This window comes from Grammomys surdaster, unplaced genomic scaffold (assembly GCF_004785775.1).
Source record: "Grammomys surdaster isolate TR1022 unplaced genomic scaffold, NIH_TR_1.0 140, whole genome shotgun sequence".
NCBI classification, from domain to species: Eukaryota; Metazoa; Chordata; class Mammalia; order Rodentia; family Muridae; genus Grammomys; species Grammomys surdaster.
In genome coordinates this window covers 1,751,493-1,778,214 of record NW_021604598.1, presented here as the reverse complement: position 1 = coordinate 1,778,214, position 26,722 = coordinate 1,751,493, and the positions used below count along the sequence as shown (strand labels likewise).

Here is a 26,722-nt window from a genome sequence, read left to right as displayed (position 1 = left end):
ACACACACACACACACACACACACACACACACACACACACTGTAATCACAGTACTTGAGGCAAGAAGATCAGGAATTTAAGACTGACCTGAGCTATACAAGTTTGAAGCCAGTCTGTATCAAACTAGGAATTCCAAAGACTTGGGCGGTAGCTCAGATGGCAGAATGCTTGCCTAGCATGTATGGAATCCCGGGTTCCATCCCTAGCACCCTAGAAACTCAGCATAGTGGTGCATGTCAGCGGTCCTGGTATTGAGGTAGTGGAGGCAGAGACATCAGGAGTCCAGAGTTATCCTTAGCCATCTGGTAAATTTTAAATCTGCCAGGGCTACATGAGACCCTGTCTCAAAATAAAATAAAGCAAAATAAATAAATAACAACAACAAACCCCACTCTAGCACTTGGGAGGCAGGGGCAGGAGGATCTCTGTGCTTTCCAGGACAATCTTCTATACATAGTGAATTCCAGGCCAGGTGGGCGGAGCTGCTGGCTCAAAAACAAGAGTCCCTTGTGTCAAAAAAGAAAAAAAAAGCAGAAAATAAACAAATGAAAAAACAGTATACTAATGGTTCTATTTTATTGTTAGTTTCTTTTTTCATCTTTTCCTTTGCTTAATTTATAAGTGTGGTTTTATCATAGTTTGATGTATGCGTAGAGCAGGCAGCATAGATAAGAGCTGGATTGTATCCCTCCCGGCAACCCCTAGAGGGTGGGGGTGAGGGGTGGCGGTATCCCAGCTTATTTTGCAGATAAGTGGAGGACTGTGGTTGCAGCCTGTGTTGTATCTAAATCTAGTTACTTTGTAGCCAAGGGAGGGGACAGCCACAGCCAAAAGCTTTCTTTACTGTGGTCCAGTGAATTACTGCCGGGCTGCAGAAGGCCCTGCTGTTTCTAAGCACATAGTTGCATCAGCTCCAACTGCTTGTTCATTCTTCAGTTGAGCTCAGTTCCCGCTTGAGCCAAGTGCAGTTTGTCAGTGTGGTACAGGCAGGAAGTCAGTCCAGGGTATGCTCTCTGCACGGGATGGGCATGCTGTCACCAGGCACAGAGTCTCCTTGTGGCCAGCACAATGGGGGAAACTCTCCCCTGCCTTTGGAATGAGGCTGGCCTCTGGAATGTTCTTTCTGCTGCCAGAAGGAACTGTAGACACTGTGTCCTCAGGAAGTAGAGATGAATGGCATAGAGATTTGGCTGTCCTGGTTCTCCCCAAGCATCTGAACTTGGTGGGGGTGGGGGATAGGGTGGCTGCCAGGCACTCGATGAGTAGAGGAAGCTGAGCGAGTACACTGAGGGGCTCTGAGGAGACAGGTCTGCTTCCTCTAGGGCTCCCCACACACTATTGTCATCTTGCAAGAGTTCTCACAATTTCTTTTCTTTCTTTCTTTTTTTTTTTTTGTTCTCACGATTTAAGTCAAGGGAGGAAGTCTAAAACCTCCCTTAAGCAGGGAAGGAGACTAAGAGCTCTCTAAAATTTTTTGTAGGGTACCTCTGGTAACCGGGGCCTCCAAGGCGAGAAAGGAGAAAGGGTGAGGAGGAAGGGGTTCATTGGAGGGGAGGGAGAGGGAGCCCCCATAGAGAGGCCCTGGCTATGTCCCTTCCCTAAGGCCCTGACTTCTGCCCTGTGCCTGCCTCTGTCCCTTTTTCTATCCCTCCCTTTCGTCTTACTCTCTCCTTTTCTGTCTCCATTTCTGTGTCTCCCCCAGGGAGAGGATGGCTTTCCTGGCTTCAAGGGTGATGAGGGACCAAAAGGCGACCGGGTAAGACCAGCTCCAGATGAGGACAGTGTGGGGTAAACACAGGGGACTGGGCTGTGATTGAACAGAGGAGGAAGGACAAGTGACTGATTTCAATCTCGTTCTTTTCTATCTCAGGGAAACCCAGGACTCCCAGGTCCCAGAGGAGAGGATGGTCCAGAAGGACAAAAGGGGCCCGAGGGACTGCCTGGTGATGAAGGCCCCCCAGGAGCAGCAGGGGAGAAGGTGATTCAACAGGGTTCACTTACATTGTTTATTGCCTATCTCAGTGCCTGACTGCTGTCTCACTGTCCAATCTGGAGATGGAACCAGGAAGTCTCACTTGTTAGAAAACAGTTGTACTGTGGAGACACACCCTAGCCCCACACACTGGGGACTCTGGGCAGGGGCCCTATCATTGAGCCACACCCCAGCCCCTCACTGGGACTCTCTGGGCAGGAGCCTACCACTGAGTCACGCCCTCATTGGGGGACTCTGGGCAAGGGCCCTACCACTAAGCCACACCCCAGCCCCTCACTGGGGTATTCTGGACAGGGATGTAAGGCTGAGCTAACTAACCCCTGTCATCCTTAATTTATTTACAGAGCATTGTAGAGCAATTACTTGCACATATCTTCATTTTAATTCCCACAGCAACTCTGTGTAATAGACATTTAAAAAGATTTATATTATGTCATGGCGGTGCATTCCTTTAATTCCAGAGCTGGTGGGGTGGGGGGTGGGACAAAGGTACGTGAATCTCTATGAGTCTGAGGCCAGCCATGTCTACTTAGCGAGTTCTAGGACAGTCAGAGCTACACAATGAGACCCTGTCTTTAAAGAGGGGGCTGGGGATTTATCTGTGTCTCTCTGTGCGAGGACAGATGCCTCCAGATGTCAATTCCTGGAGCCAAAGTCACAGGTGGTTGTGAGCTGCCTGATACGGTTACTGGGATTGCTGGGCTGTCTCTCAAGTCCCTGTAGTAAACAGGTTATCCCCACCTTACAGATGAGGACACTGGCTTGTACTGGGGAATGAGCTCGCAGGCACACCCCGCGTAGGGACTCAGTTTCCTTGCTTCTCACTCGGTTGCACACTGTTTTCCCTCTGGTCTCCAGCTTCAATGTGTGACCTTAGTTCTACAATCTGTTTTTCTGTAGGGCAAGCTTGGGGTGCCAGGTCTCCCAGGTTACCCAGGACGCCCAGGACCTAAGGTAAGAGGCCATGGAACTGGAAGTGGGCAGGGAAAAGGTAGAGAGATGCCTGTGGGTCCAGGCTGTGATCTGAGGGGGGGGGGGGGGGGGCGACTGTACAGCTCACGTCGTTGAGGAGTATTAAGTAGGCCATGGGCATCATGGCCTCGTTCTCAGAAGTGCTTGGGACCTCCATGACCTTGAGTGAAGTTCTTGAACTCGTTTTCCCAGTTGCTAAGTGGAAGTCCCTGTGATGTCTGCCTTTATTCACCTGATGATGACTTTCGGTGTGGTTGTTTGGTCTGTTAACCGGAGGGCTTGTGTTAAACTGTTTTCTGTTTGTGTTAAACTATTTTCTGTTGTTATAACCAAAAACATTTGAAGCTGGATATTTTATGAAGAAAGGAGGTTTTGTTGGCATAGCTTTGAAGGCTAATAACTCAAAATCAGAGGAGTCTACTGATTTAGCCCTTGTTAAGTGTCCTCCCTGAGTTGAGTTACTTTATCAGGGAATGGTGTCATGCAAAAGCAGGTATGAGCTATAGCAACCCCACTACAGCACAGGAAACCAGAGAAGGGATGGCCACACTTCATCCTTCATAACAACCCACTGGAGACCGGCCAGATTGCTGTCAGTACAGTGCTTGTCATGCAGGCACGAAGCCCTGAGTCTGAATCCCAGCACCCATGTGAAAAGCCATGTGTGGTACACATTTGTCACCTCCGCACTGGGGAGGTGGAGGCAGAAGGGTTCCTGGGGTTCAATGCCCAGATAGTCTAGCCCTTGACCAAGCTCCAGGTTCAGTGAGAGACTTTATCTCAAAGAGTTAAGGAGGAGGGACTGAGGAGATAGATCAGTGGAGAGCTTGCTGAGTTCCATTTCCCATCACCCGCTCCCCATGCTGGAGAGATGGCTCAGCAGTGAGAACCCTTGCTGCCCTTCAGAGCTCAGGGCTCCACATCCACATCCCCAACTCACAACTGGCTATCACCTCGCTCCAGGGGATCTGACAAAGTCTCTCCTCTGCCCACAGCACTCCCACATACCCCATACCACACACATGCATTCACATACACACTTGCACACACATGCACACACACATGCACTCATACACACACATGCACACACACATATGCACCCATACACACACATGCACACACACAGCACACACACAAGTGCACACACACACACACACCAAAACAAAGCTCCTTTAAATATGAAGGAAAAGAAGACAGGCAAGGCCTTGTTTGTGTTCCTGTAACACCAGGGCTGTGGAGCCTGAAACAGGAGGACTCCTGGGGCTTGCTGGACAGCAGGCTAACTCCATGTTCAGTGAGAGACCCTGCCTCAAAGGAATGATGGACAGCGACGGAGGAGGATGTCGGGCATCCTGTTCTGGCCTCTGCTCAGACACATGTTCATACACCACACACACCCATGAACATGTGCGTACAACACTAAAGTGAAGTACAAAGAAGACACCCAGCATTGACTTCCAGCTTACACATGTATGTGCACACAGAGGAACACACACACACACCAAACAAAACTCCTCTTGCATGAGTAAGATGAAGGTCCTTGCCTCCAAGCCTGATGACCTGAGTTTGATCCCTGCCACCATAGTGGTGGAAAGAGAGAACTGACTCCTGTAAGCTGTCCTCTGACCTCCACATGCTGTGGCACACACACACAGTAAATAAGTAAATATAATAAAGGTGTCTTGCTTTTCCTGAGACAGGATCTCACTGTATAGACCAGACTGGTTGAAAACACACAGATCTACATGTCAAAAACCTCCTGAGTGCTGGTCATCAAAATGCTTTAAAAAAAAAACCCTCTTCTAAATGCTTTTTGAGGTTTTATTTCTTTTTATTTTATGTGAATGGGTGTTTTGCCTGCATATACGTCTGTGCATCAGAGATGCATGTAATGCCTGCAGAGGCTAGACGAGAATTTCAGATTCAGTGGAACTGGAGTTATAGATGGTTGTGAGCCTGACATGTGGGTGCTGGGAGAAGTAAACCCATGTCTTCTGGAAGAACAGCGAGTGTGTTCTTATCCTCTGAGCCATCTCTCCATTCTTCTTTAAAAACCTTCTCGTGGGATCTAACTGAGTCCCAGGAGAACTATGTTAATCCCTTCCTGTTAGTCCTATTGACCTAAGGAACTCCCACTACCCTGTGCCCCTTACAGGTGCCCTATCCACGATCCCACAGTAAGAATCAAACTGCCAGCACAGACCAGGGGGCAGGGCAAAGATGTTGGAATCCTAAGAGAGAAAACTCACAAGACTGAGATCTTTCCAATCTTGACTTCGTTATAGCCTCACACAGTGTGCTTATAGAGGAATGTGGCTCTGCAGAAACACATGTGTCCGTGTTGTGAGGGATAAGACTGCATGTGAGATTGTGCTCTCTGTCTGAGCTGCACCCCAGACTACATCATGGGTGACTGAACATGTCTGTTTATGTTAAGTCCCTTGGGATTTTAAAGATGCATGGGAACAGATTTGAGTGCAGAATTCTTTTTTTTTTTTTTAATTACATTTATGGAGAGATGCTCAGAGGTTACAAGCTCTTGCTGCTCTGGCAGAGAACCTGGGGTCAGTTCCCAGCATCCACATGAAGGCTATAACTCCAGCTCCAGGGGATCCAGTGCCCTTTTCTGTTCCCCATGGGCACTAGGCACACACAGACTCACATAAAGGACAACTTCATGGAGTCAGTTCTCTCCTTCCACATCAAGTCATGTCATTAGGACTGGGAGCAAGCACCCTTACCCACTGAGCCATCTCACCGGAAACAGAGAACTCTTTCTGAGATCCGAATCTTTGCTGTTTGGAGTTGACATGCCTAATACTCACTGTAGATCAACGTTTGCAGGCTAGTTGTATTTGGCTCATGGTCTTGAGTGGACTTCTGACTTTCTGGTGGCAGATGGTGGTAACAGGTCAAAAGTGGCAGACAAGAGCCAGGAGAACGGGGGTAGAGGAGAAGGGCAAGAAAGGGAGAGGGAGAGGGAGAGGGAGAAAGGGAGAGGGAGAGGGAGAGGAGAGAGAAGGGAGGTATAGAGAGAGGGCAAAGAACTTGGCACCAAGTCCCGTTCAAGGACCCCAATAACCTAACAACCTCCCACAAATCCCCACCTCGTTTTGTGGCCTTTGAGTTGCTTGTTTTGCGTGTGTGCATTGATGTTCAGATGTGTGATGCCCTCTATGTGTTCAGGCGAACCTGAGCATGGAAACTGGAGGGTGATGTCCAGTGTCTTCCATCTCTTCTACTTTATCCATAAAGGCAGGAACTCTCGTTTGAACCTAGAACTCACCTATTCTACTTGTCTTATTAGTCAGTTTGTTCCTTTGGGGACTCCTTTCTCTACTTCCTGAGTGCTGGGATTACAGGGGGGCTGCCACACCCACCTGCCAGGCAGCCCCTCTAGTTTTTTTGTTGAGACAGGGTTTCATGTAGCCCAGGCTAGCCTCACACTTAGTATGTAGATAAGGCTGAGCTTGAACTCCTGATCCTCGAGTTTCACCTTGAAAGCTGGGACCAGAGGCAGATGCCATCACACCTGCGTAGTGTGTGGCACTGGGGGTAGAGCTCGAGAATCCCTCTGTGCTAGGCAAGTGCTTTACCAGCCGAGACTGAACAACAATAGAATAGAATAGGGTACCTGACACTCCCCTGTGGCTTCTATATGTGTGTATGGGCATGTGTACACACATCACATACACGTGCACATAAGGATGGTGAGTGATGGGTGACTGATGGCTTTGGGTAGACCTGAGAGAAGAGCATTTAAGGTGAAGAAAGGGACCCGTGCATAGGCTCCCAGCTGGAACATGTAGGATACCTCGTGAATTTGGAGGTGAGTAGTATGTCTGCTGTGGGGTGAGAACCAGAAGAGGTGAGGAGGAAGGTGCAGGGTAGCTCTGAGGAGGCTGGGGCTGAGGGGATAAAAGAAAGCCACCAGATTCTAAGCCACCAGATTCAGTAGCCTAAGGAAGCCTCAAAGGATGGAGCCAGGGACCAATTCTGCCTAATGCTCACTGCCCCTGAGTCTCATGTCTGATTCTCTCTATTAAGGGATCTATTGGATTTCCTGGACCCCTGGGACCCCTTGGGGAGAAAGGCAAGAGGGTGAGTTGTGTGTAGGAGGATATGGGGAGGGGGGTGGCTTGGCCCAAGGGGAGCAGCTTGTGCTCACACATGCTGGAGGTGGGTGTGGGGATGTGCTTGTTAGGGCAAGTCTCTTTTTCTCACCTAAGGCAATCCAGACAATCCCTCACAGCCTTGCCCACAGGGTAACCTGACCTCTACAGTTCCTCATTGACTCTCTTCCTGGATGCTTCTAGACTGCCTCAAGCTGACAGTGAAAACCATTACAGGGTGGGAGAGCTGGCTCAGCAGTTAAGAGCCCTGTCTGCTCTCCCAGAGGACTGGAGTCTGGTTCACAGTACTCCATTGGGTGGCTTACAACCATCTGTAGCTCTGGATGCAGGGGATCCAACACTCCCTCCTGGTATCTGGGAACACCTGTACTTTTGTGTACCAACACACACAGACACGTATACAAGTAGAAATAAACATTATGAAAAGAAAATCTATCTGGCACAGCCTCACCCCTTGTCCACTGGTCATGCAAACACATTGGTTTAAAACCATAACCTACTTCCTGTTCTCAAAGTCTCACGCTTATTTCTGTTTGTTTGTTTGTTTGTTTTTTGTTTGTTTGTTTGTTTTTTGAGACAGGGTTTCTCTGTATAGCCCTGGCTGTCCTGGAACTCACTCTGTAGGCCAGGCTGGCCTCGAACTCAAATCTGCCTGCCTCTGCTTCCCAAGTGCTGGGATTACAGGTGTGCGCCACCACTGCCCAGCTTCATGCTTATTTCTGAATATAAAATATAATTTAATTTTAAAAACCCTGTAGTTTTTCATAATTCCAGTGCTTTAAAAGCAAAATTAAGACAAACCAAACCAACCAACCAACCAACCAACCAAAAAAAAAAAACAAATTACAATGCCACAGAATATAATTACAATTCCACAAGGGAAGAATAGAGGCATGGCGAGGAAATACTAGACCAACACAAGACTGAAACCCAGCAGGACAATGCCAAATTCTGTAGCACCATGTCTGGTATCTGGGGCTTCAGTTTCAAATGGTTTAGATGGCTCTGCCCCTCTAATATTGCTATCTGCAACATAGATCTCTCCTTTGGGCTGCATTCACTCCCTCCATGCATCTTTCCTTTGCAGACACTCTTGTATGCATACATTCCCACTTGTGAACACATATGTGCATATGTGTCTCATGAAGCACGAGGCAGTTCTCACCTTCCCTGTTTCTGACTTGATTTCCAGGGAAAAGCAGGGCAGCCAGGGGAGGAAGGAGAGCGTGGCACACCGGTGAGGAGAGGGTGGCTGCTCCACACAGGGCTCTGGGCTGAGGGGCGATGGGGTGGTGAAGTCATGAGTGGGCAGGGAAGGACAGGTCCTGTCCCTGTCCCTGGTGGAGTCCGAGGGGATTTTGGAGGAAGGAGCCTGTGTGTGACATCCTCTCCCAGGCCCACCCACCCACTCACTTCTGTTCTTTGCTTTTTTTTTTTTAATTTCTATGCAGGGCACCCGAGGAGACAGGGGACAGCCAGGGGCCACAGGCCAGCCTGGCCCCAAGGTATGGGAGTGAGTAGAGGATGGAGGACAACCAAAGGGCCTCTTGTCTATCTCAGGCTAACTTAGCTACCTGCCTAGTCCTCCAGGTTGAGTGTGTTCTGGTACTGAAGCTCATCTCATCTGTTCTAGGGCGATGTGGGCCAGAATGGGTCTCCTGGGGCCCCTGGAGAAAAGGTAAGTGTGTGTGTGTGTGTGTGTCTGTGTGTGTGTCTGTGTCTATGAATGTGCATGTATGAGTGTGTGAGTGTGAATGTATGTGTATGTGTGTGATACTGAGGGGGAACCAGCCATGAGCTGACAATACATCATATATAATACAATAGAAAGAGCTTACCCTCCAAGACTAGAGATCTGTGAGTTCAATTCCCAATTGTGCCACTTGTCTGCTGTGTGACCTTGAGCCACTTGCTTAACTTCTCTTTGCTTCAGTTCCCTCTTTTATAAAATAGGGTAACCATGGTCCCTGCCTGAATGAGCCGCAGTGGTGAATAAGATTATATACACCCCGAGTGGGTGCTTAGCACCTACTTGTGTGGAGTAGGTATTCGATATGTGTTTGCTTTAAAGAAACACGAAACAAAACTCTCTGTGGTTTTGTGTGATTTTGGAGTTTAGAGAACAACTCAAAGGAATTGGTTTATGCCATCCACCATGCGGGATCTGGGAATGAAACTCAGGTCACAGGTTTTATCTAAGTAAATGTAAGGTGGTTTTACCCACTGAGCCATCCTGTCAGCACTACACTGGCTTTTAAGTTATACTTGTGGGACATAGGTACAAGACACTCAGAAGGGATGAGGTAATTCTTTCTGGTTCCATTTCAGGGTCTACCGGGTCTGCAAGGTCCACCAGGATTCCCCGGGCCAAAAGGCCCCCCAGTGAGTGACATCACCCTGACTGAGTTGGAGGGGGAGAGGTACAGGGTGGGGTAACTCCAGTTCTAAATCTTCATTCCTTCTTACTTCGTTTCTAGGGTCCTCAGGGGAAAGATGGGATACCTGGACACCCTGGACAAAGAGGAGAATTGGTAACTGACCCTTGACCTCTGACTCCTGCTATGCTGGGTCCTTGTGTATATATGGGGTGGAGTGCATGTGCATGTATATGTGGAAGCCAGCAAAGGATGCTGGGTATCTTCCTCTGTCTCTCTCCATCCAACTGTTTAGGACTGAGCCTGAAGTTTTCCATTTTGGCAAGGCTGGCTGGCCAACAATTCCCACAGTCCAGCTGTTCCCATTCTGGGGTTACAGGCATAAGAACTGTGCTTGGCTTTTACATGGGTGCCGGGGATTCAAACTCAGGTTCCTTTGCTTGAGTACCAAATGCTCTGACTCACTTAGCCATTGCTCTGGTTCCCACCTTATTTTTTGAGACAGGGCCTCTCACTGTCTCAAACGGGCCTCACGGATTACGTTAGATTGGCTGGCCAGAGAGCCCCAGAGAGCCACGGTTTCTGCCTCCCCAGACTGGGACGAGGACTGTGCCACCTGGCTTTCTGCGTGGGTGCCGGAAAGCTGACCTCAGGCCTTGCTTGCTTGATGGACACTGAGCTGTCTCCCCAGTCCTTTGGGTTCTCCTTTTCTCCTTCTCAGGTGGGACCTCTTTCCATTTCTCTCCTTAGGGCTTCCAAGGTCAGACAGGCCCCCCTGGACCAGCTGGCGTCCTTGGTCCTCAGGTCAGAATGGATCCCCAAGAAACACATGAAACTGAAAGTCTGACATAATACCTACCTCCAGGCTGCTCAAGATGTCTCTTGCTTGTTTCCAGGGAAAGGTAGGAGACGTGGGGCCTTTAGGCGAGAGAGGCCCCCCAGGGCCTCCTGGACCTCCTGGAGAACAAGGTCTTCCAGGCATGGAAGGCAGAGAAGGAGCTAAGGTAAGAGCCTGGACAGGTTGCCTCAAAGTCACCACTCAACCCACGAGCCTCACAGTGTGTGGGGAACCGCTGGGAGTAGTCAGAGACTGGAGGAGACACCCCATTCCTGAGACTAACTTCCCTTCCTTGGCTCTCTGCAGGGTGAGCTAGGACCCCTGGGGCCCCTCGGGAAGGAGGGGCCACCTGGGCCCATGGGCTTCCCTGGCCCCCAAGGAGCGCCCGGAGACCCAGTGAGTATCTTGGGAGAGTCCACTGGAGTGTGAGGCTGTGGGGTGGAGAAGCAGAGGCTCTTCAAGAGCGGGTACAGTGACGGCAAACAGGAGAAGGGTCGGGTAAAGAGATGTTAGTGGTGGCCGGTGGGTGGGCTCAGAGGGTGAAGAGGGTTGCTGCTGAGCCTGATGAACTGAGTTCGGTCCACAGGACCCACATGATCAGAGAGAGAATTAACTCTTGATAGTTGTCACTTTACAGGAGGTTGTTGCAGTAGTTGTAATCTCCCCAGCAGCAGCAGCACTACTGCCCCAATGTTGTGGATTCTTGAAAGACTTACACACACACACACACACACACACACACACACACACAGTAGTGGCAGAGACCTGAAGTGGACAAATCAGATAAAGCTAGGGATGGGGAGGGTCCCCAAAATTGAAGGCAAATCCTTGGGGTACCTGGGAGATTTTCTAACTGGTCATTTCTTCCCCCAGGGGCCCATGGGTTTGAAGGGTGACAAGGGTCCCCCGGGCCCTGTTGGGGCAAATGTAAGTATCAACACACTGGCTGAGGGAGGAGAGAGGGATGGAGAGGGCTGTGTCTTCAGAGCTTGGTATCCTTAGGATGGAGCTTGTGCTTTTGGGAAAGGTGGGATTGCAGCATACTCAGTTCTGACCCCCACGACCTGAGTCTCAGCCAGAAAGCTTCTTCCTTTAGAATAGTTGTCACAGGACTGGGTGGGGAGCTGGCTCAGTGGGTAAAGTACTGGCCATGCAAGCATGAGGATCTGAGTTCAGATCCCCAGTAAATGTCCAGTGGGCATGGTGGTCCACCTTTAATTCCAGCCTGGGAAACCAGAATCGAGGGGTCTCAGAGGAAGCTGGTTAGTGGGACTAGCCATATTAGCAAGCTCTGGGTCTGACTGAGAGGCCCTGACTCAGCAGACACAGTGGAAGGTTGAGGATGATTCCTGATGTCAGCCTCAGGACTCCATATGCACACATGTGGACATGTACCCACATATGTGTCCACATAAGCAAAACTATGCATGTGCACACAAACGCAAAAAGAAGAATACTATATAGGCTGCATGTGGTGGTGCAAGACTGTCCTCTAGCACGTGGGAGACTGAGGAGGTAGAATTGTGAATTTGAGGCTAACCTGGTCTACTTACTTAGGTCCTGTTAAAGGGAAGGGATGGAAGGAAAAGAAGAAGGAAGAAAGGAAAGGGAGAGGAAGTGAAAAGTGGGAGGAGAAGGAAAGGGAAGGGCAGAGAGATGGAGAAGGAAAACAACAAAAAGGAAGAGAGTCCATGGAGTTCTGGGAAGAGCGTTTTAAACAGGTTGGCTGGGGAAGGCATCCCTGAGAGGTCACATTCAAACCAATACCTGGAGGAGATAAGCATGGGGTTCTTTTCCCATGGGGGATGATTTTCCAAGCAGAAGCAACATGTACAAAGACCCTGAGAGCAAGACTGTGCTCTGCAGGTTTGTGGAACAGCCAGGTCTATGTAGCTGGGTCTGAGTGAGTGAGAAGATGATTCCAAGAAGGTGATGGGGGCAGTTCATGCAGGCTGCATGGTCCTCAAATTGAGGAGGGTAGAACCACTGAGGATTGGGAAGAGGACCTTAGTGCTTAAGGATGCTCTCTGGCTGTGTATAAATAAGATGCTGGTGCCAAAAACCCTGTCACCTTAATCATTCCTGCTCCTCTGCCCCCTTTCAGGGCTCCCCGGGTGAGCGTGGCCCTGTGGGCCCCTCTGGTGGCATTGGGCTTCCTGGCCAGAGTGGTGGGCAAGGCCCTGTTGGTCCTGCTGGTGAGAAGGGGTCCCCGGTAAGCATCTGTTGGTTGACTTTTTCTGGGGAATATATGAACAAGCATCTACCCATTCCAGATAGGACATTCACTGCTTACCAAAAAACTTCTATTTCTGTGGGCTGGAGAGATGACGACTCAGTGGGTAAGAGCACATACTGTTCTTGCTGAGTACCTGAGATCAGTTCCCAGCAACCACATTGGTAGGTTCACATCTGCCTGTAATTCCAGCTCCAGGTGATCTGTCACCCTCTTCTGGCATCCATGGGCAATTGTACTCATGGGCACATACCCACTGATTCACATACACATACATAGTTAAAAATGAAATAAAAAATTGATTCTTAAAATTATCTTTCCCAAGTCCAGCTTAATGAAGTTGTGAGTTTATTGGGATTGCTTACAGGAGTATAAGTAAGGAGTGACTTACAAAACAAGGCTGACTCAAAGATAGCTGTATCACTGATTGGGCATTCCAGTCTGGCTCATGGCTCAGAAGAGCTGCATGCCTGGAGCTCTCTATACTATTTAAAGTCAGCTTGAAAGGCCAAAGACGCTCTTCCCCATATTTGTAAACTACTATTACAGCTTTGGGGTGGCTCATGAATCCTGTAAGTTTCAGGAACTTTCTAAGACTTGTGAGTTGTTTATGTTCTGAGCCTTAAGAAGCTCTCTTCAGGATTGATAGTTTCAATTTTAAAGAAATTGCCACACAGATGTCCTCTCCTGTGTTCCCTGCTCCTAACATCTGTCCTTCCTCTTCATCAGGGAGAACGGGGTACTCCTGGTCCCACTGGCAAAGATGGTATTCCAGGGCCCCCTGGGCTTCAGGGACCCCCTGGAGCTGCAGGGCCTTCTGGTGAAGAAGGAGACAAGGTGAGAGGACCAGGGAGAGAGACAATTCACAGGGAGATTGGGTATGCTGGGGGCTGGACACTTCCTAATATGTTTGTCCTGCAGGGGGAAGTAGGGATGCCTGGTCACAAGGGAAGTAAAGGGGATAAAGGAGATGCGGTAAGTAGGGACCCTCAGGGAGGTTGTGGTGATCATGGGAGGAGATAATGGGGTAGCCTAGGTTTCTTTGGTTCCCTCAGCCCAATCTTGACACCTAGCTCACTGGAACTGAAGGGCTAAAGACTGAGCACTGTTTGAGCTCTAAGAGCCCAGGAGAGTAAGAAAGAGCCCTCTAGAACTGGTGAGAGGGCTCAGTCAGTAAAGTGCTTGCCACTAAACCCAATGATATGAATTCCATGCCCAAGACCTTCATGGTAGAAGAAAACAATGGACTCTCATAAGTTTCCATACACATACACATACATATACAAAATACATAAATGTAATAAAAATTCAGAGAAAGGCCCCTCTGGCCCTCAAAATCTCCTATCCTTCCATGGCAAGAATCTATCTTGGTCTGGAGCCAGCAGTTTTTCCCCCAGAACTTAAACTCCAGTCCCAGCATCAACAGGTTCCACTCCATCCCAAGGAGAATTTGCTTTTTTTTCCCCCAAGATAAAAGAGTTTATCATGTAACTTAGGCTGTCCCCAAATTTGCTATGTAGCTGAGGCCTACTGTGACTCCTGATCCTCCTGGGTTCTGGGATCATGAGCATGTACCACCATGCTCAGCTCTGATAGAATTTTCCATTTTATTTTCCCCTTCAGGGCCCACCTGGACCAACAGGAATAAGGGGTCCAGCAGGCCATCCAGGCCTCCCGGTGAGTTCTTCCAGGTGACTATACCTGGGTCCTTGACGTGAAGACAGTGTGCCACTCTTTGGAATAAAATCCCAGCATCCTTGCCCAACCTTGGTTTCACCTCAGTGTCAACACCCATGATGAGCCCAACTCATCATGAATTCCATCTTTGAATTTGAATTCCATCTCAGCTCAAACTCTTGGCTCACTGCTTTGATCTTCATCCAACTCAAATACCCAGATCCTAGCTTTCTCCTACCATCTACCCCAACCAGGTCTGCCCCCTCCACTGCTGGCCTCAAATGGGAACTTGAACTTTGAATTAGACTCCAGCCTTGCCATAGTTAAGTTTCTGTTACTGTTACAAAATCTGAAGCTAAATGATTTTATTTGGATGACTCATGGTCTGGAGGCTGGGAAGTCCCTAATAGCGGTGCTGGCATCTGACCAGGGTCTCCTTGCTTTATCATAACATAGTGTGCTAATACCAATTATGTGAACTTGGGTATTCATCTCTTATGAAGACACTAATATACCATCGTGGGGTCAACCCTCATGACTGCATCTGATCATAAGTATTTTCATAAGGCCCTACCTCCAAATACTGTCAGCATATGAACTCAGAAGGAGGCTGGTGGTGTGATTTAATTGTCAGAGTGCTCGCCTATCATGCACAAAATCCTGGGTTCCAACCCTAGCACTCCATAGCCAAGGCATAGTAGTCCATGTCTGTAATCCCAGCACTGGGGAAGTGGAAGCAGAAAGGTCATGAGTTCAAGGTCATCCTCAGCTACAAAGTAAGTTTGATGTTTGCCTGGGTTCCACCAGAGCCTGTCTCAAAACCACATATGAATTCTGGGATCACGGTTCTACTACAAGAACTTTTGAATATTATTGTGTGCTGTTGAGTTAGCTGATTTAAGGCTTTCCCTGAGGCCCTGATACGTGTAACATGGGGGAGTTGTGGCTTCAGAGCCTGATAACCCAACTCTTCCCATCTTAAGAGGCTGCTGTGTGCTGGTCTCTGATGACCCTGAGAAACCTTGTGCCCCTTTTTGCAACACCAACTGATTAGCTTCTTCTGACTTCATTGTGTGATAGCTTTCTATTGACCTTGTCCTATTTCCCCTTTTGGAAACAACTATATATAAAATGCTGTATTTCTTAATAAGCTTGCTTAGCATAAGACACAGCTTGTGCAAGACCCCTACCCTAGCTCTCTGTCTTCTTTATCTTATTTCCTGGACACTTTCCCCATAGGAACCCTGTCACTGAAGAATGACCTGCTGGTCCAGGTCAGAGTGTCACCAAAACATATTAGGTCATACATAGCTTCCAACCTAGCCCTAAAATCTACCTTAACCTCCTACAAACCCTGCTAATAACCTTCCCTGAGCCACATCCTGACTCATCATGTGTCATTGACTCAAAGACATCACCTGAACTTTACATCAAACTAAAACCTGACTCTCACCAAACTTGATCCCACCCCATAGCCTCAGTCCCAACCTTGACCTTGTCTGCAACCTTTGATCTGGACACCAACCATGTTGTCCCCAACTTTTTCACAGGGTGCTGATGGCGCTCAGGGTCGCCGGGGACCCCCTGGCCTCTTTGGGCAGAAGGGAGATGATGGAATCCGAGGCTTTGTAGGTGTGATTGGTCCTCCAGGCCTGCAGGTAGGTGTCTGAGTTTGTCTAATCTTCGTGTGGTGTGTGTGTTTATATGTATTGTTATCCCCGTGTCTTAGTGATTATAAAGATGAAAAGCTCAGAGGGCTGAATGCAATGGTGGATGCCTTTAGTCCCAGAACTCAGGAGGTAGAAGCAAGTGGATTCTGTGAGTTTGAGGCCACCCTGGTCTTTGTAGAGAGTTCCAGGCTAGCCAGGGCTACACAGTGAGAGTCTATCTCAAAACAAACAAACAAAAAAAAAAGTAAAAGATGAAAGTTGGCATGTATGCATGTATGTACGTAAGCATGCTTTCATGTGTGCATGTGGAGGATCAGAGTTGACATTATTGTTTTCCTTATTGCTTGCCAACTCATATTTTTTAACATTTAGTGTGTGTGTGTGTATGTGTGTGTGTGTGTGTGTGTGTGTGTGAGAGAGAGAGAGAGAGAGAGAGAGAGAGAGAGAGAGAGAGAGAGAGAGAGATTCTTATTCATGCCATGGCACATGTGTGTGAATGTTAGAAGACAGCTTGCAGAGTTAGTTCTCTACTCCTACCACATGAGTCCCAGGGTTTGAACTCAGGCTGTCAGGCTTGGTGGCAATCACTTTTACCTACTAAGCCACTTCCATGGCCCTCCTCACCTTAACTTTGAGGCTACATCTCTCACTGAACGTGGAGTTCCTTGATTTGGTGACTGCCTCCCAGCATGGGGTTACGGGCAAGCTCTGTTGTGTTTGGCTGTTTGAGAATGGGTTCTAGGGATCCAGACTCAAGTCCTACACTTGTACAGGAGGTCCATGACCATCTCACCAGCTGTCTATACTACAGTTTACTCTTTATTTCACAGGGGCTGCCCGGTCCTCCTGGGGAGAAGGGCGAGGTTGGAGATGTGGGATCCATGGTATGAACTCTCGGGGGGATATGGAAGATAGGTGGAAGGGGAGTGATCACTGGTCACTGTCATCTAAAGGGTCACATTCACCTTACAGGCTATCTGTGGCTACTGAAGCCTTTCTGGTGGTGTCATGGGGATTCATTGCACACTATTTGGTTCTTTGACAGGGTCCACATGGAGCTCCAGGCCCTCGGGGTCCCCCTGGGCCCAGTGGATCAGAGGTGAGAATTCTGGGGTATGCAGAATACCTCTATGGGTCTGCCACACCTCTAGGAATTCACAGTATCCTCGTTGTCTCTCCAGGGCCCTCCAGGGCTGCCTGGAGGAGTAGGACAGCCTGGCGCTGTGGGCGAGAAGGTAAGAGGAGGGCTTGAACTTGCCCTGGATGGAGGGAATAAGGCCCGTCCCCTTGGCTACAGCTGTATGGGACCCTCCTCTCTGCCAATCAGTGGGATGATTTATTTCTATGCTCATTGCCTCACACAGGGCGAGCCAGGGGATGCTGGAGACGCCGGACCCCCAGGAATTCCTGGCATCCCTGTGAGTCTCTGTAGAGCATTGCCCTTGGACTTACCATAGGAAACTGCTGGCCTGGAGCATGTCATGACCTCCAGGCTGTCCTTAGAGCATCGCTGATCCCAGACCAGTGGATATCCCTGGTTATCTTGATGAAAGAAAGATGAAAGATGCTCCCCCTGAGAAGATCTCAGGGATGCTCTGTAGAGTCCCACAAGTTGCCCACTGCACAAGTATACAGGGCTGAGGAGACAGCTGGGGGTTTAAATCAAAGCAGCAAGCCTGGAATTGGGGGTAAAGTTGGAGTGTACCCAAAGGTAGCACGTGGGCCAGGATAGACTTAATAATGGGTGACAGAGCCATCATCCCTGACTCAGCTAGTTCCAGTTCTCTGTGACCTCTAACACTTGGGTTACCTAGGCTACCTGACTCTGTGTGAGCATGCGTGTGTGTGTGTGTGTGTGTGTGTGTGTGTGTGTGTATAAATGCAGTGCCCAAAGATGCTAGAAGATGGCATTGGATTCCCCTGGAGCTGGGATTACAGTGGTTGTGAGATGCTTGCTTTGAGTTCTTTGAGCCCTATTTTGGTCTCTACATGAGTAGTTAACCATGTGCTCTGTCTTAGTTAGGGTTTCCATTGCTGTGAAGAGACCCCATGACCAAGGCAACATTTAATTGGGCTTCCTTACAAGTTCAGAGGTTTAGTCCATTATCATCAAGGCAGAAAGCATGGTAGTATCCTGGCAGGGATGGCTCTGGAGGAGCTGAGAGTTCTACATCTTCATTCAAAGGAAGCCAGGAGCAGACTGACTCTTCTGTACTGGGTGGAGCTTCAAAGCCCACCCCCACAGTGACACACTTCCTCCAACAAGGCCACACCTCCTGACAGTAACAGTTCCTATGAGCCAAACATATTCAAACCACCATACACATGTTCTTAATCACTGAGACACTTTCTAGCCTTGTTAATCTTTTAAAATGTCTATATTATGTATTCATTATGGCATGTGTGAGAGTGTAGCTCGTGTGTGGAGGTCAGAGGACAGGTTTTGGGGGTCAGTTCTCTTCTACCATGGGTTCTGGGGATGGGGCCCAGGTTGTCAGACTCCCCAGGCAAGTGGCCTTATCCATGGTGTGCTTATCTTGGTTCCCTGAAGAGACCATGACACTCTGACTTTTGACTTCTGACCTCTGTTTCTGCAAAGGGGCCCAAAGGTGAAATTGGTGAAAAGGGAGATTCGGGTCCATCAGGGGCTGCTGGTCCTCCAGGCAAGAAAGGACCCCCAGGAGAGGACGGATCCAAGGGGAACATGGTAAGTCCTGGGAAGAGAAAGAGCAGAGAACTTGGGGCTCTTATTACATTAAAACCTTGTCCCTAAGATAAACCAGACATCTCTTCTTCCTGTTTCTTTTTAATTTCTCTTTTAAATTTTTATGTGTGTGTGTATTTTGCCTACACATATGTCTATGCACCACATGTGTGCCTGGTGCCTGCAGAGGTTGGAAGAGGATGTCAGATCCTCTGGAATTACAGTATCTGCAGTTACAGATGGCTGGGTGGTTCTGGAAGTGGAACCCTGGTCCTCTGGAAGAGCAGCCAGTGCCCTCAATCACTGCACCATCTCTCTAGCCCCACTTCTTCCTGTTTGCTAACTCTCTGAGCCACCCAGATAGAGACTGAACAAATAGAAGAAACAACAAATGAATGAAATATGAAAGCATAGTGGAAGCTGAGCCCTCCTGCTGGCCCACACCCAGTCTCTTACGCATGCAGTGAACACTTTACTGCCTGAATATAAAACCTCAGCCTTTCAGTCTGTGTCGTTTGTGACGTGTCCCCTGCAGCTGAACTGGGGACACTATCTGGTGTGTGAAGGGGTGACTCCTCACTCAATGAGCTGTGATCAGCAACCGTGTTTTTCTAGGGTCCCACAGGACTCCCTGGAGATCTAGGACCCCCAGGAGATCCTGGAGTTCCTGTGAGTATAAACTCTCCCTGTACCCTAGCTCTAAATGTATCAATGTATCTACATTTATCCCATGTCCCCTAAACCTTGACAAGCTAAGAGGAGTGAATGACTCCCCCTCCAATCCCATCTCTGCCCTAACTATCCCAAGACTTTGCCTCTGTCTCTCCTCCCTAGGGTATTGATGGCATTCCAGGGGAGAAGGGAAATGCTGGTGATATTGGAGGACCGGTGAGTGGAGAGCAAAGGACTATAGTGCGTGGGGATGGAGTAGAGTTGGTGGTGGGAGAGTCGGGTAGCCAGGGCATCCACTGGAACCCTTGTGGTGCCTCTGATCCCATGATTGTGAGTGGTTAGAGGGGGCAGGGTGCTGCTGGGTGGTGTTATGGGACTGTTTTCAGCTGTCGTTGTGGCTGCTCTTGACTAAACAGGGACCACCTGGAGCTTCAGGAGAACCTGGTGCCCGCGGGCTCCCTGGCAAGAGGGTGAGTGATGTTCTACTGCCCAAGGGTCTCACATCTTCAGCAATGCAATAGCCCCTCTCTCCACATAAACCCCATAACTCTTATAATTTTAAGATTGTATCTATTTATTTTCTATCTACTTGTGTGTATGTGTGTGTCTATGCGTGTGTGTGTGTGTGTGTGTGTGTGTATGTGTATGTATAATGTACCACAAAGTGATTTATAGTTCAGAGGACAATTTGTGGGAGTTCATTCTCTCCTTTCACCATGTGGGTCTCAGGCAAGGTCTGTTACCTGCTGAGCCGACTTGCCAGCCCACTCTTGACATAAACTGCCACACCGACCCTCACAACATTCACACTTTCCCTCCTTAGGGTTCCCCTGGCCGCATTGGTCCAGAAGGAAGAGAGGGAGAGAAAGGCGCCAAGGTGAGCACTCCCTTGGGAGGGGCCCTGTGCCACCTGACCAAAAGAAGGCCTGCACCTCTCCGTGAGGATCCAGCTGTCAGCAGGCAGACCCTTGAGACTGCTTCCACCCCCCCCCCCGTCCATTTCAGGGAGATGCTGGTCCTGATGGGCCCCCAGGCAGGACAGGCCCCATTGGGGCTCGAGGGCCCCCTGGACGGGTTGGGCCTGATGGTCTTCCAGGGATCCCTGGTCCTGTGGTAAGTGGTGTGAAAATGGGGGGAAGGGGTAGAATGGATGGCCTCCTGGCCTAAGACCTCATCATAGTTGAGAAGCCTACCTTAGGGGATGATAGAATGTTCACACTGTTTGCTGGTAGAGACCAGACACCCCTATTTGTTCTGTCTCCTCCTCAGGGTGAACCAGGTCTCCTGGGACCTCCTGGGTTAATCGGCCCTCCAGGGCCCCTGGTAAGAGACTTCTTTATCCTTGTGGCCACAGCTCTGGAAGCCACACTAGGCATCCAGGGACATTGAGTGGGCTGTGGTGATGATGGTACAGGCTAGCCCCTCAGTGTCATCTGTCTAACTAACTTACTGGGACCCCGTCATCATAACCTGTATTGACCCCACACAGCAAGCCTTCACACAGATGGCCTACACTCACCTTTTACAACAACCCCCATCTTGGTGTTCCACATTGGCCCTATCTTGATGGTCTATGCTGACTGTCACCTTGATGTCTACACTGACCACTCCCTCTGATCCTGACACCTGGTGTCCTCAGCAGCCCCCACCCCGCACCCCTGTTTTTTCACCACCTGTCCTGTCTCCGGATCCTCAGCTGTCCTCCCCCCACACCCCCATTTTTTTCACCACCCGCCCTGTCTCTTTGCATCTGAAAGCTGTGTGGTTCCCTGGTAAATCTTCCCTGGCTTTCTAGGAATCACAAGCTGAACTTGATCTTTTCCCAGGGCCCGCCTGGCCTTCCTGGCCTGAAGGGAGATGCTGGCCCCAAGGGGGAGAAGGTAAGCTCGCCTCCTGGTGTTCCCTACATTCCCTCAACCTCCCCCTCTTGCCCTGGCCAAGGAGAATTACTGCTCTCTCGACTCATCCCTTCCAAGCCTCCAGGAGAAAAAACTTCCCAACGTGTCTGTTCTGCGTGTCCTCTCTTTCAGGGCCACATTGGGCTAATAGGCCTCATTGGTCCCCCAGGGGAGGCCGGCGAGAAAGGTGATCAGGGCTTGCCAGGTGTGCAGGGCACCCCAGGCCTTCAGGGAGACCCTGTGAGTGTGTGCCCTGTTGGGGCAGGGGGAAAATGTTCAAAGGGGGTGGTTTGAAGGGGGAGGGATTTGGAATGGGGGAAGGCTGTGTTAGGAGAGTGGGGGCCTCTAACTGGGGACTGTAGGAAGCTATCTGGACACTTGGGGGTCTTCTACAAGAGTTGGGAGTCTGTATTGCTTCAGACATTTTTTTGAGTGTATAGAAAGACGTCAGAGAGGTGTGTGTATAACAGGGCTGGGCCCTATTAAGGGCTGACCCCCATGTTCCTCTTCTAGGGTCTTCCTGGTCCCGTTGGCTCATTAGGTCACCCTGGGCCCCCAGGTGTGGTGGTGAGTGTGGGGACTTTTGAGGGATGAGGAGGTCACCATGATGGGTGGGGTTGAAACCCCAACATTCCCTATCTCTTCCCACAGGGCCCTCTGGGACAGAAAGGCTCCAAGGGGTCCCCGGTGAGTGAAACTGCGCCCTTGGCCTCTATGTCCCAGCTCCCCACACCCCCCCAGCCCCCTTCCTTTGTTTGTTCTTCATTCATCCTGTGTTCAGCACCTGCTGCCGCATTCTTAGGCTCTAAGATGCTGTGTTTTGTAGGGACGGAAACACACAGCTTAGGTTTAACATAGGACACTGGGAGCCTCTTCTGGGGTCCTGCATGTATGCACTTGTATGTGAATGTATGGACACATGTATACATGTGTGTGCCCTGCCTTGGGTAGGGAGAAGAATGTTCAAAGGGCCTGGCTAAGGGGAAGGGGTAGGGATCAGGATGAGCATGGCTGTATTGGGAAAGTGAGGGGCTAAATGTGATTTTAATGTGGGAGGTTTTGTCTGGGGGCTTGGAAGGCCTCTAGAGGAGTGCGTGTACATGTATGCATGGGTGTATGTGTGCACAGTTGTGTATGCATGCACATGTATGTGTACGTTTGTGCATGTGTGTAGATGTGTATGCACACACATATGTGCAAGAGAATCTATATGTTGAGGTGTATGTGTGTGCATGTCTTTCTCCATGTATTTGTGTGTGTGTAGATGTACATACACACACACACAAACACGTGCGTGTGTGTGTGTGTATATGCATGTTGCACATACATGTGTTTAAGTTGGTAGAACCAGGTCTCCATAGACAGGATTCATTTCAAAGTGACTTCTCTCATAGGGATCTCTTGGTCCTCGTGGAGACCCTGGACCAGCGGGTCCCCCTGGTCCCCCGGTGAGTTCCCAGACTGTGGAGGAGGATAGGCATCAGGCTTGGGGCATTCTTATCGGGTCCCTCAGATCTCAGTCCAGTGTTTCAGTCTGTGGCTCAAAACTCCAGTTCCTTGAAAGCTTCGGGAGGAGTGAAGTTCAGTGGGTGGTGGTACACACCTGTGCATTGGGGAGGTCATGCAAGAGGATCAGGAGTTCAAGGTTATCCTCAGCTACATAGAGAGTTTGGGGTTAGCCTGGGGTACATAAAACAAATACCACAAAAGAGACTTTGGAAGACAGTCTGGGTTTGGGGGTTTTGGTAGTCCCAGTGGGACCATTTGCGGCGTCTGATCTGAGCTTATCTCCCTGGGTTCTGTCTGCTCCATCCTGTCTGTCCCTCTCTGCATCTCCATCTGTTTACCCATCACTGTTTCAATATCTTTTCTCTTCTTTCATTCTCTGCTTCCCCTCCCCCACCTCCCCCTCTTCTTGCTCCTCTCCGTCCTCTTCTGAATCTCTCTGCCTCCCGTTTTCTTGTCTTCTCTGCCCATCTCTCATTCTTCCTCTCCTCTGTTCTCATTCCCTTGTGAGTCCAGGGTTCCCCTGCTGAGGTGCATGGCCTGCGCAGGCGCCGCTCTGTGATGGACACTCTGGAAGGTGGCCTGGAGGAGGTGATGGCCTCACTTAATTCACTGAGCTTAGAGCTGCAGCAGCTGCAGCGACCTCTGGGCACAGCCGAGAGCCCGGGCCTCATGTGCCACGAGCTTCATCGCAACCACCCACACCTGCCAGATGGTGAGGTCCAGGTCCTTCCGGGAAGGGCAGGTGAGCACTGCAGCACTCATATCCACGGATTCACTGGGTCTGCTTCTGCGGTAGGAGAGTACTGGATTGACCCCAATCAGGGCTGTGCACAGGACGCCTTCAAGGTTTTCTGCAACTTCACTGCGGGAGGTGAGACCTGTCTCTCTCCAGACAAGAAGTTTGAGACGGTGAGTGAAAGACACCATCTTGTTTTTTTTTCTTTTTTAAATTTCTCACCTCTGCCATCTTTTACCACCTGGGGACCTTATTCTGCCTTCAAATGACACAAATCCTGTCTATGTCAAGTACTATCCTATAGTACAGGACCTAAATCCCAGCCTCAAGGCAAGGGTGCCGCCCAGCAACAGAGCACTTGGCCAGCATTCGTGAGGCTATGGGTTCCATCCCCAGTGTTTGCCAAACATGCACAGGGCAGGGGGAGGGGGAGGTGGCTGGATCCCATCTCAAGGCTCAAAGAGCCTGCACAGCCCCAGGCTCCATTCCCTAGCAGTACCAAGCCTTCTGTCCCCTGTACTTGAGGTAGGCAGAGCCCTGGGTTTCATCCAGTCACAGAGACTCCTGGGAGTTGCTGTGTGTGAGGGGGAGGGAGCTGTGGACCAATCCCAGCCCCCTTTGCTGTGTCCTTGCCAAGGGCACAGCCTATGCCATCCATGATCCATGATGTCCAGTATGAGGAGGCAGAGGGGACTTGGGTTGGGGCTCAATGACCTTCCCATCCTCCCTCAGGTGAAACTGGCCTCCTGGTCCCGAGAAAAGCCTGGTGGCTGGTACAGCACCTTCCGCCGAGGGAAGAAGGTGGGTTTAAATGCTGACACGGAGGATGACATTAGAATTGGTGGGAACTGGTAAACGGGATAGCCAGATACGGACATACACTTCTCTATGAAGCCCTAGGCTCCATTCCTAGCACCACACAAATAGGAATTTCAGTTGTTGAAGGCCATTCTCAGCTGCATCATGAATCTAAGACCACTTTGGGCTACTTGAGATGTGGCAGAAGTGTCAGGCCTGTAGGTAGACTGCAGGTGGACTGGCAGATATCTTCCTCAGCAGGAGCACGGGCTGATGAAGCCCCTCACCCTACTTTACCCCACTACAGTTCTCCTACATAGATGCTGACGGCTCCCCGGTGAATGTGGTCCAGTTGACCTTCCTGAAGTTGTTGAGTGCTGCAGCCCATCAGAGATTCACTTACACCTGCCAGAACTCAGCGGCCTGGCTGGATGAAGCTGCAGGTGACCACAGCCGCTCCATCCGCTTCCAAGGGACCAACTGGGAAGAGCTGTCCTTCAACCAGACAACAGCAGCTACCGTCAAAGTCTCCCATGATGGCTGCCGGGTAAGGCCGTGGATCCAGGGGGCTGACAGTCATGGAGTGGGGAAGGCTCTCCTCACCACCCTCTAATTTCTCCATGCCTTCTCATGGCCAGGTTCGGAAGGGACAGGCGAAGACTGTCTTTGAACTCAGCTCTTCTGCAGGTTTTCTGCCTCTGTGGGATGTGGCTGCCACTGACTTTGGCCAGTCGAACCAGAAGTTTGGGTTTGAGCTTGGCTCCATCTGCTTTAGCAGCTGAACTTTTGAGGTGGGAAGGAAGCTGAAGGGAGCCCCGCATGGGGCTACTTGGTGCTGAGGCTTTGAGGCCATTCTGTTTATCACCAGGGACTCTAGACCCAGGGTTGTGTGACTCGGACTATTTCTCCCTTGTCGGGGTGAGGGTGGAGAGCCCATCTCCCTCTGTCTACTTATCCCAGGTGGGATACCCAACTGTCTGCTGGCTTCTCCCCTCCATCCAACCATCCATTGCCCACCCCCAACCCCAGACCTCCATGCAGTAGACTTTTAACTCAGAGCCAATGAAGCCCCACCCCTGCCTCTCCACCCCTCCCCCAGGCCTTTGGTGCTATTCCTTTCCATTGTTAAGCACTGGATACCTCCCGATCCCTGGCTGGGACCTTCCCTCTCATTCCTTTTCTTTCTTTGAGCAAAAGAGGTAAAGCAAGATCAAAGCAGGACATCCCTCCCTAAGATGTGCCTTCCTTCTGCTTCCTTGACCCAGCTCTGCACTGTCTCCATTTCGGACTCTGCCCCACTCCCATGTTCCCAAGCCTTGTGTCGACCAAGATGCTGGGCATAAATCAGGATCCTAAATGGTGCTGCCCTGCTCATAACTGGGAACTGTCTGAAAAGGGGAATGAATGGTTTGTGGTCTATTTAATCTGCTTCCTTCTGAAGGAAGTCTGGGATATGATGAGAGATTCCAGAAGGATCTCTACCCTCCCTAACCTATGCAGCCCTCCTCCCCAGGACACAGGGCAAAATTGCCATCTCAAGAATAAACGAAGGAACTGTGCTCTTCTTCTCTTCTTCTCTTTAAAATGTTTCATTTGTTGGGAGGGGGAATTCCACAGCATGTGTGTGGAGGCCAGAGCGTGTGTGTGGATGCCAGAGCATGTGTGTGGATGCCAGAGCATGTGTGTGGAGGCCAGAGCATGTGTGTGGAGGCCACGGCATGTGTGGAGGCCAGAGTGTGTGTGTGTTTGTGTGTATGTGTGTGTGTTTGTGTGTGTGTTTGTGTGTGTGTATAGGTTAAAGGACAACTTGTAGGACTTGTTTCTCTCCTTTAAGTGGGTTCCATTCCACAGACTGAACTCCAGTTCTCAGGTTTGGCAGCAACACCTTAGTCCCCCCTCTCTCTCTCTCTCTCTCTCTCTCTCTCTCTCTCTCTCTCTCTCCCTCCCTCCCTCTCTCTCCCTCCCTCTCTCTCTCTTCTCTCTTCTTCTTCTTCTTCTTCTTCTTCCTCTTCCTCCTCCTCCTCCTCCTCCTCTCCTTCCTCCCTCCTCTTCCTCCTCCTCCTCCTCCTTTTTCTTTTTCTCCTCCTCCTCCTTTCTTTTTTTTTTTGGCTTGGTTTTTCAAGACAGGGTTTCTTTTTGCCCTGGCTGTCCTGGAACTCACTCTGTAGACAAGGCTGGCCTCAAACTCAGAAATCCACCTGCCTCTGCTTTCCAAGTGCTGAGATTAATTACGTGTGCCACCATACCTCGTTTGCTTTGGGAGACATTTAAGATTCAAATCATGGGACTAGCAAGATGGCTCATGTCTCAGGATTTCAATTGCTGTGAAGAGACACCATGAACAAGACAACTTCTATAAAGGATGACATTTAATTAGGGCTGGCTTACAAGTTCAGAGGTTTAGTCCATTATTATCATGGCAGGAAGCATGGCAGCATCCAGGCAGGCATGGTGCTGGAGAAGGAGCTCGGAGTTCTACATCTTGATCCAACTGCAGCCAGGAGAGGGCTAACT

General features: G+C 49.9%; 1 protein-coding gene across 1 annotated transcript in view; it reads left to right on the top strand.

Moving 5' to 3' along the window:
- The window catches only part of Col5a3 (collagen type V alpha 3 chain), a 52,760-nt gene extending 26,993 nt beyond the window's left edge, over window positions 1-25,767 (top strand). Inside the window, exons 32-67 of the mRNA XM_028763721.1 lie at window positions 7,013-7,066; window positions 8,291-8,335; window positions 8,550-8,603; window positions 8,732-8,776; window positions 9,427-9,480; window positions 9,576-9,629; window positions 10,224-10,277; window positions 10,370-10,477; window positions 10,618-10,707; window positions 11,185-11,238; window positions 12,416-12,523; window positions 13,274-13,381; window positions 13,466-13,519; window positions 14,168-14,221; window positions 15,772-15,879; window positions 16,722-16,775; window positions 16,937-16,990; window positions 17,073-17,126; window positions 17,256-17,309; window positions 18,491-18,598; window positions 19,211-19,264; window positions 19,430-19,483; window positions 19,684-19,737; window positions 20,091-20,144; window positions 20,273-20,380; window positions 20,537-20,590; window positions 21,094-21,147; window positions 21,298-21,405; window positions 21,679-21,732; window positions 21,817-21,852; window positions 22,560-22,613; window positions 23,188-23,386; window positions 23,471-23,583; window positions 24,143-24,211; window positions 24,516-24,755; window positions 24,847-25,767. Coding sequence (XP_028619554.1) covers window positions 7,013-7,066; window positions 8,291-8,335; window positions 8,550-8,603; window positions 8,732-8,776; window positions 9,427-9,480; window positions 9,576-9,629; window positions 10,224-10,277; window positions 10,370-10,477; window positions 10,618-10,707; window positions 11,185-11,238; window positions 12,416-12,523; window positions 13,274-13,381; window positions 13,466-13,519; window positions 14,168-14,221; window positions 15,772-15,879; window positions 16,722-16,775; window positions 16,937-16,990; window positions 17,073-17,126; window positions 17,256-17,309; window positions 18,491-18,598; window positions 19,211-19,264; window positions 19,430-19,483; window positions 19,684-19,737; window positions 20,091-20,144; window positions 20,273-20,380; window positions 20,537-20,590; window positions 21,094-21,147; window positions 21,298-21,405; window positions 21,679-21,732; window positions 21,817-21,852; window positions 22,560-22,613; window positions 23,188-23,386; window positions 23,471-23,583; window positions 24,143-24,211; window positions 24,516-24,755; window positions 24,847-24,990 — 2,817 coding nt within the window. The 3' untranslated portion in view covers window positions 24,991-25,767. The remainder of the gene's footprint in view (window positions 1-7,012; window positions 7,067-8,290; window positions 8,336-8,549; window positions 8,604-8,731; window positions 8,777-9,426; window positions 9,481-9,575; window positions 9,630-10,223; window positions 10,278-10,369; window positions 10,478-10,617; window positions 10,708-11,184; window positions 11,239-12,415; window positions 12,524-13,273; window positions 13,382-13,465; window positions 13,520-14,167; window positions 14,222-15,771; window positions 15,880-16,721; window positions 16,776-16,936; window positions 16,991-17,072; window positions 17,127-17,255; window positions 17,310-18,490; window positions 18,599-19,210; window positions 19,265-19,429; window positions 19,484-19,683; window positions 19,738-20,090; window positions 20,145-20,272; window positions 20,381-20,536; window positions 20,591-21,093; window positions 21,148-21,297; window positions 21,406-21,678; window positions 21,733-21,816; window positions 21,853-22,559; window positions 22,614-23,187; window positions 23,387-23,470; window positions 23,584-24,142; window positions 24,212-24,515; window positions 24,756-24,846) is intronic.
- The last annotated feature ends 955 nt before the right edge of the window (window positions 25,768-26,722 follow it).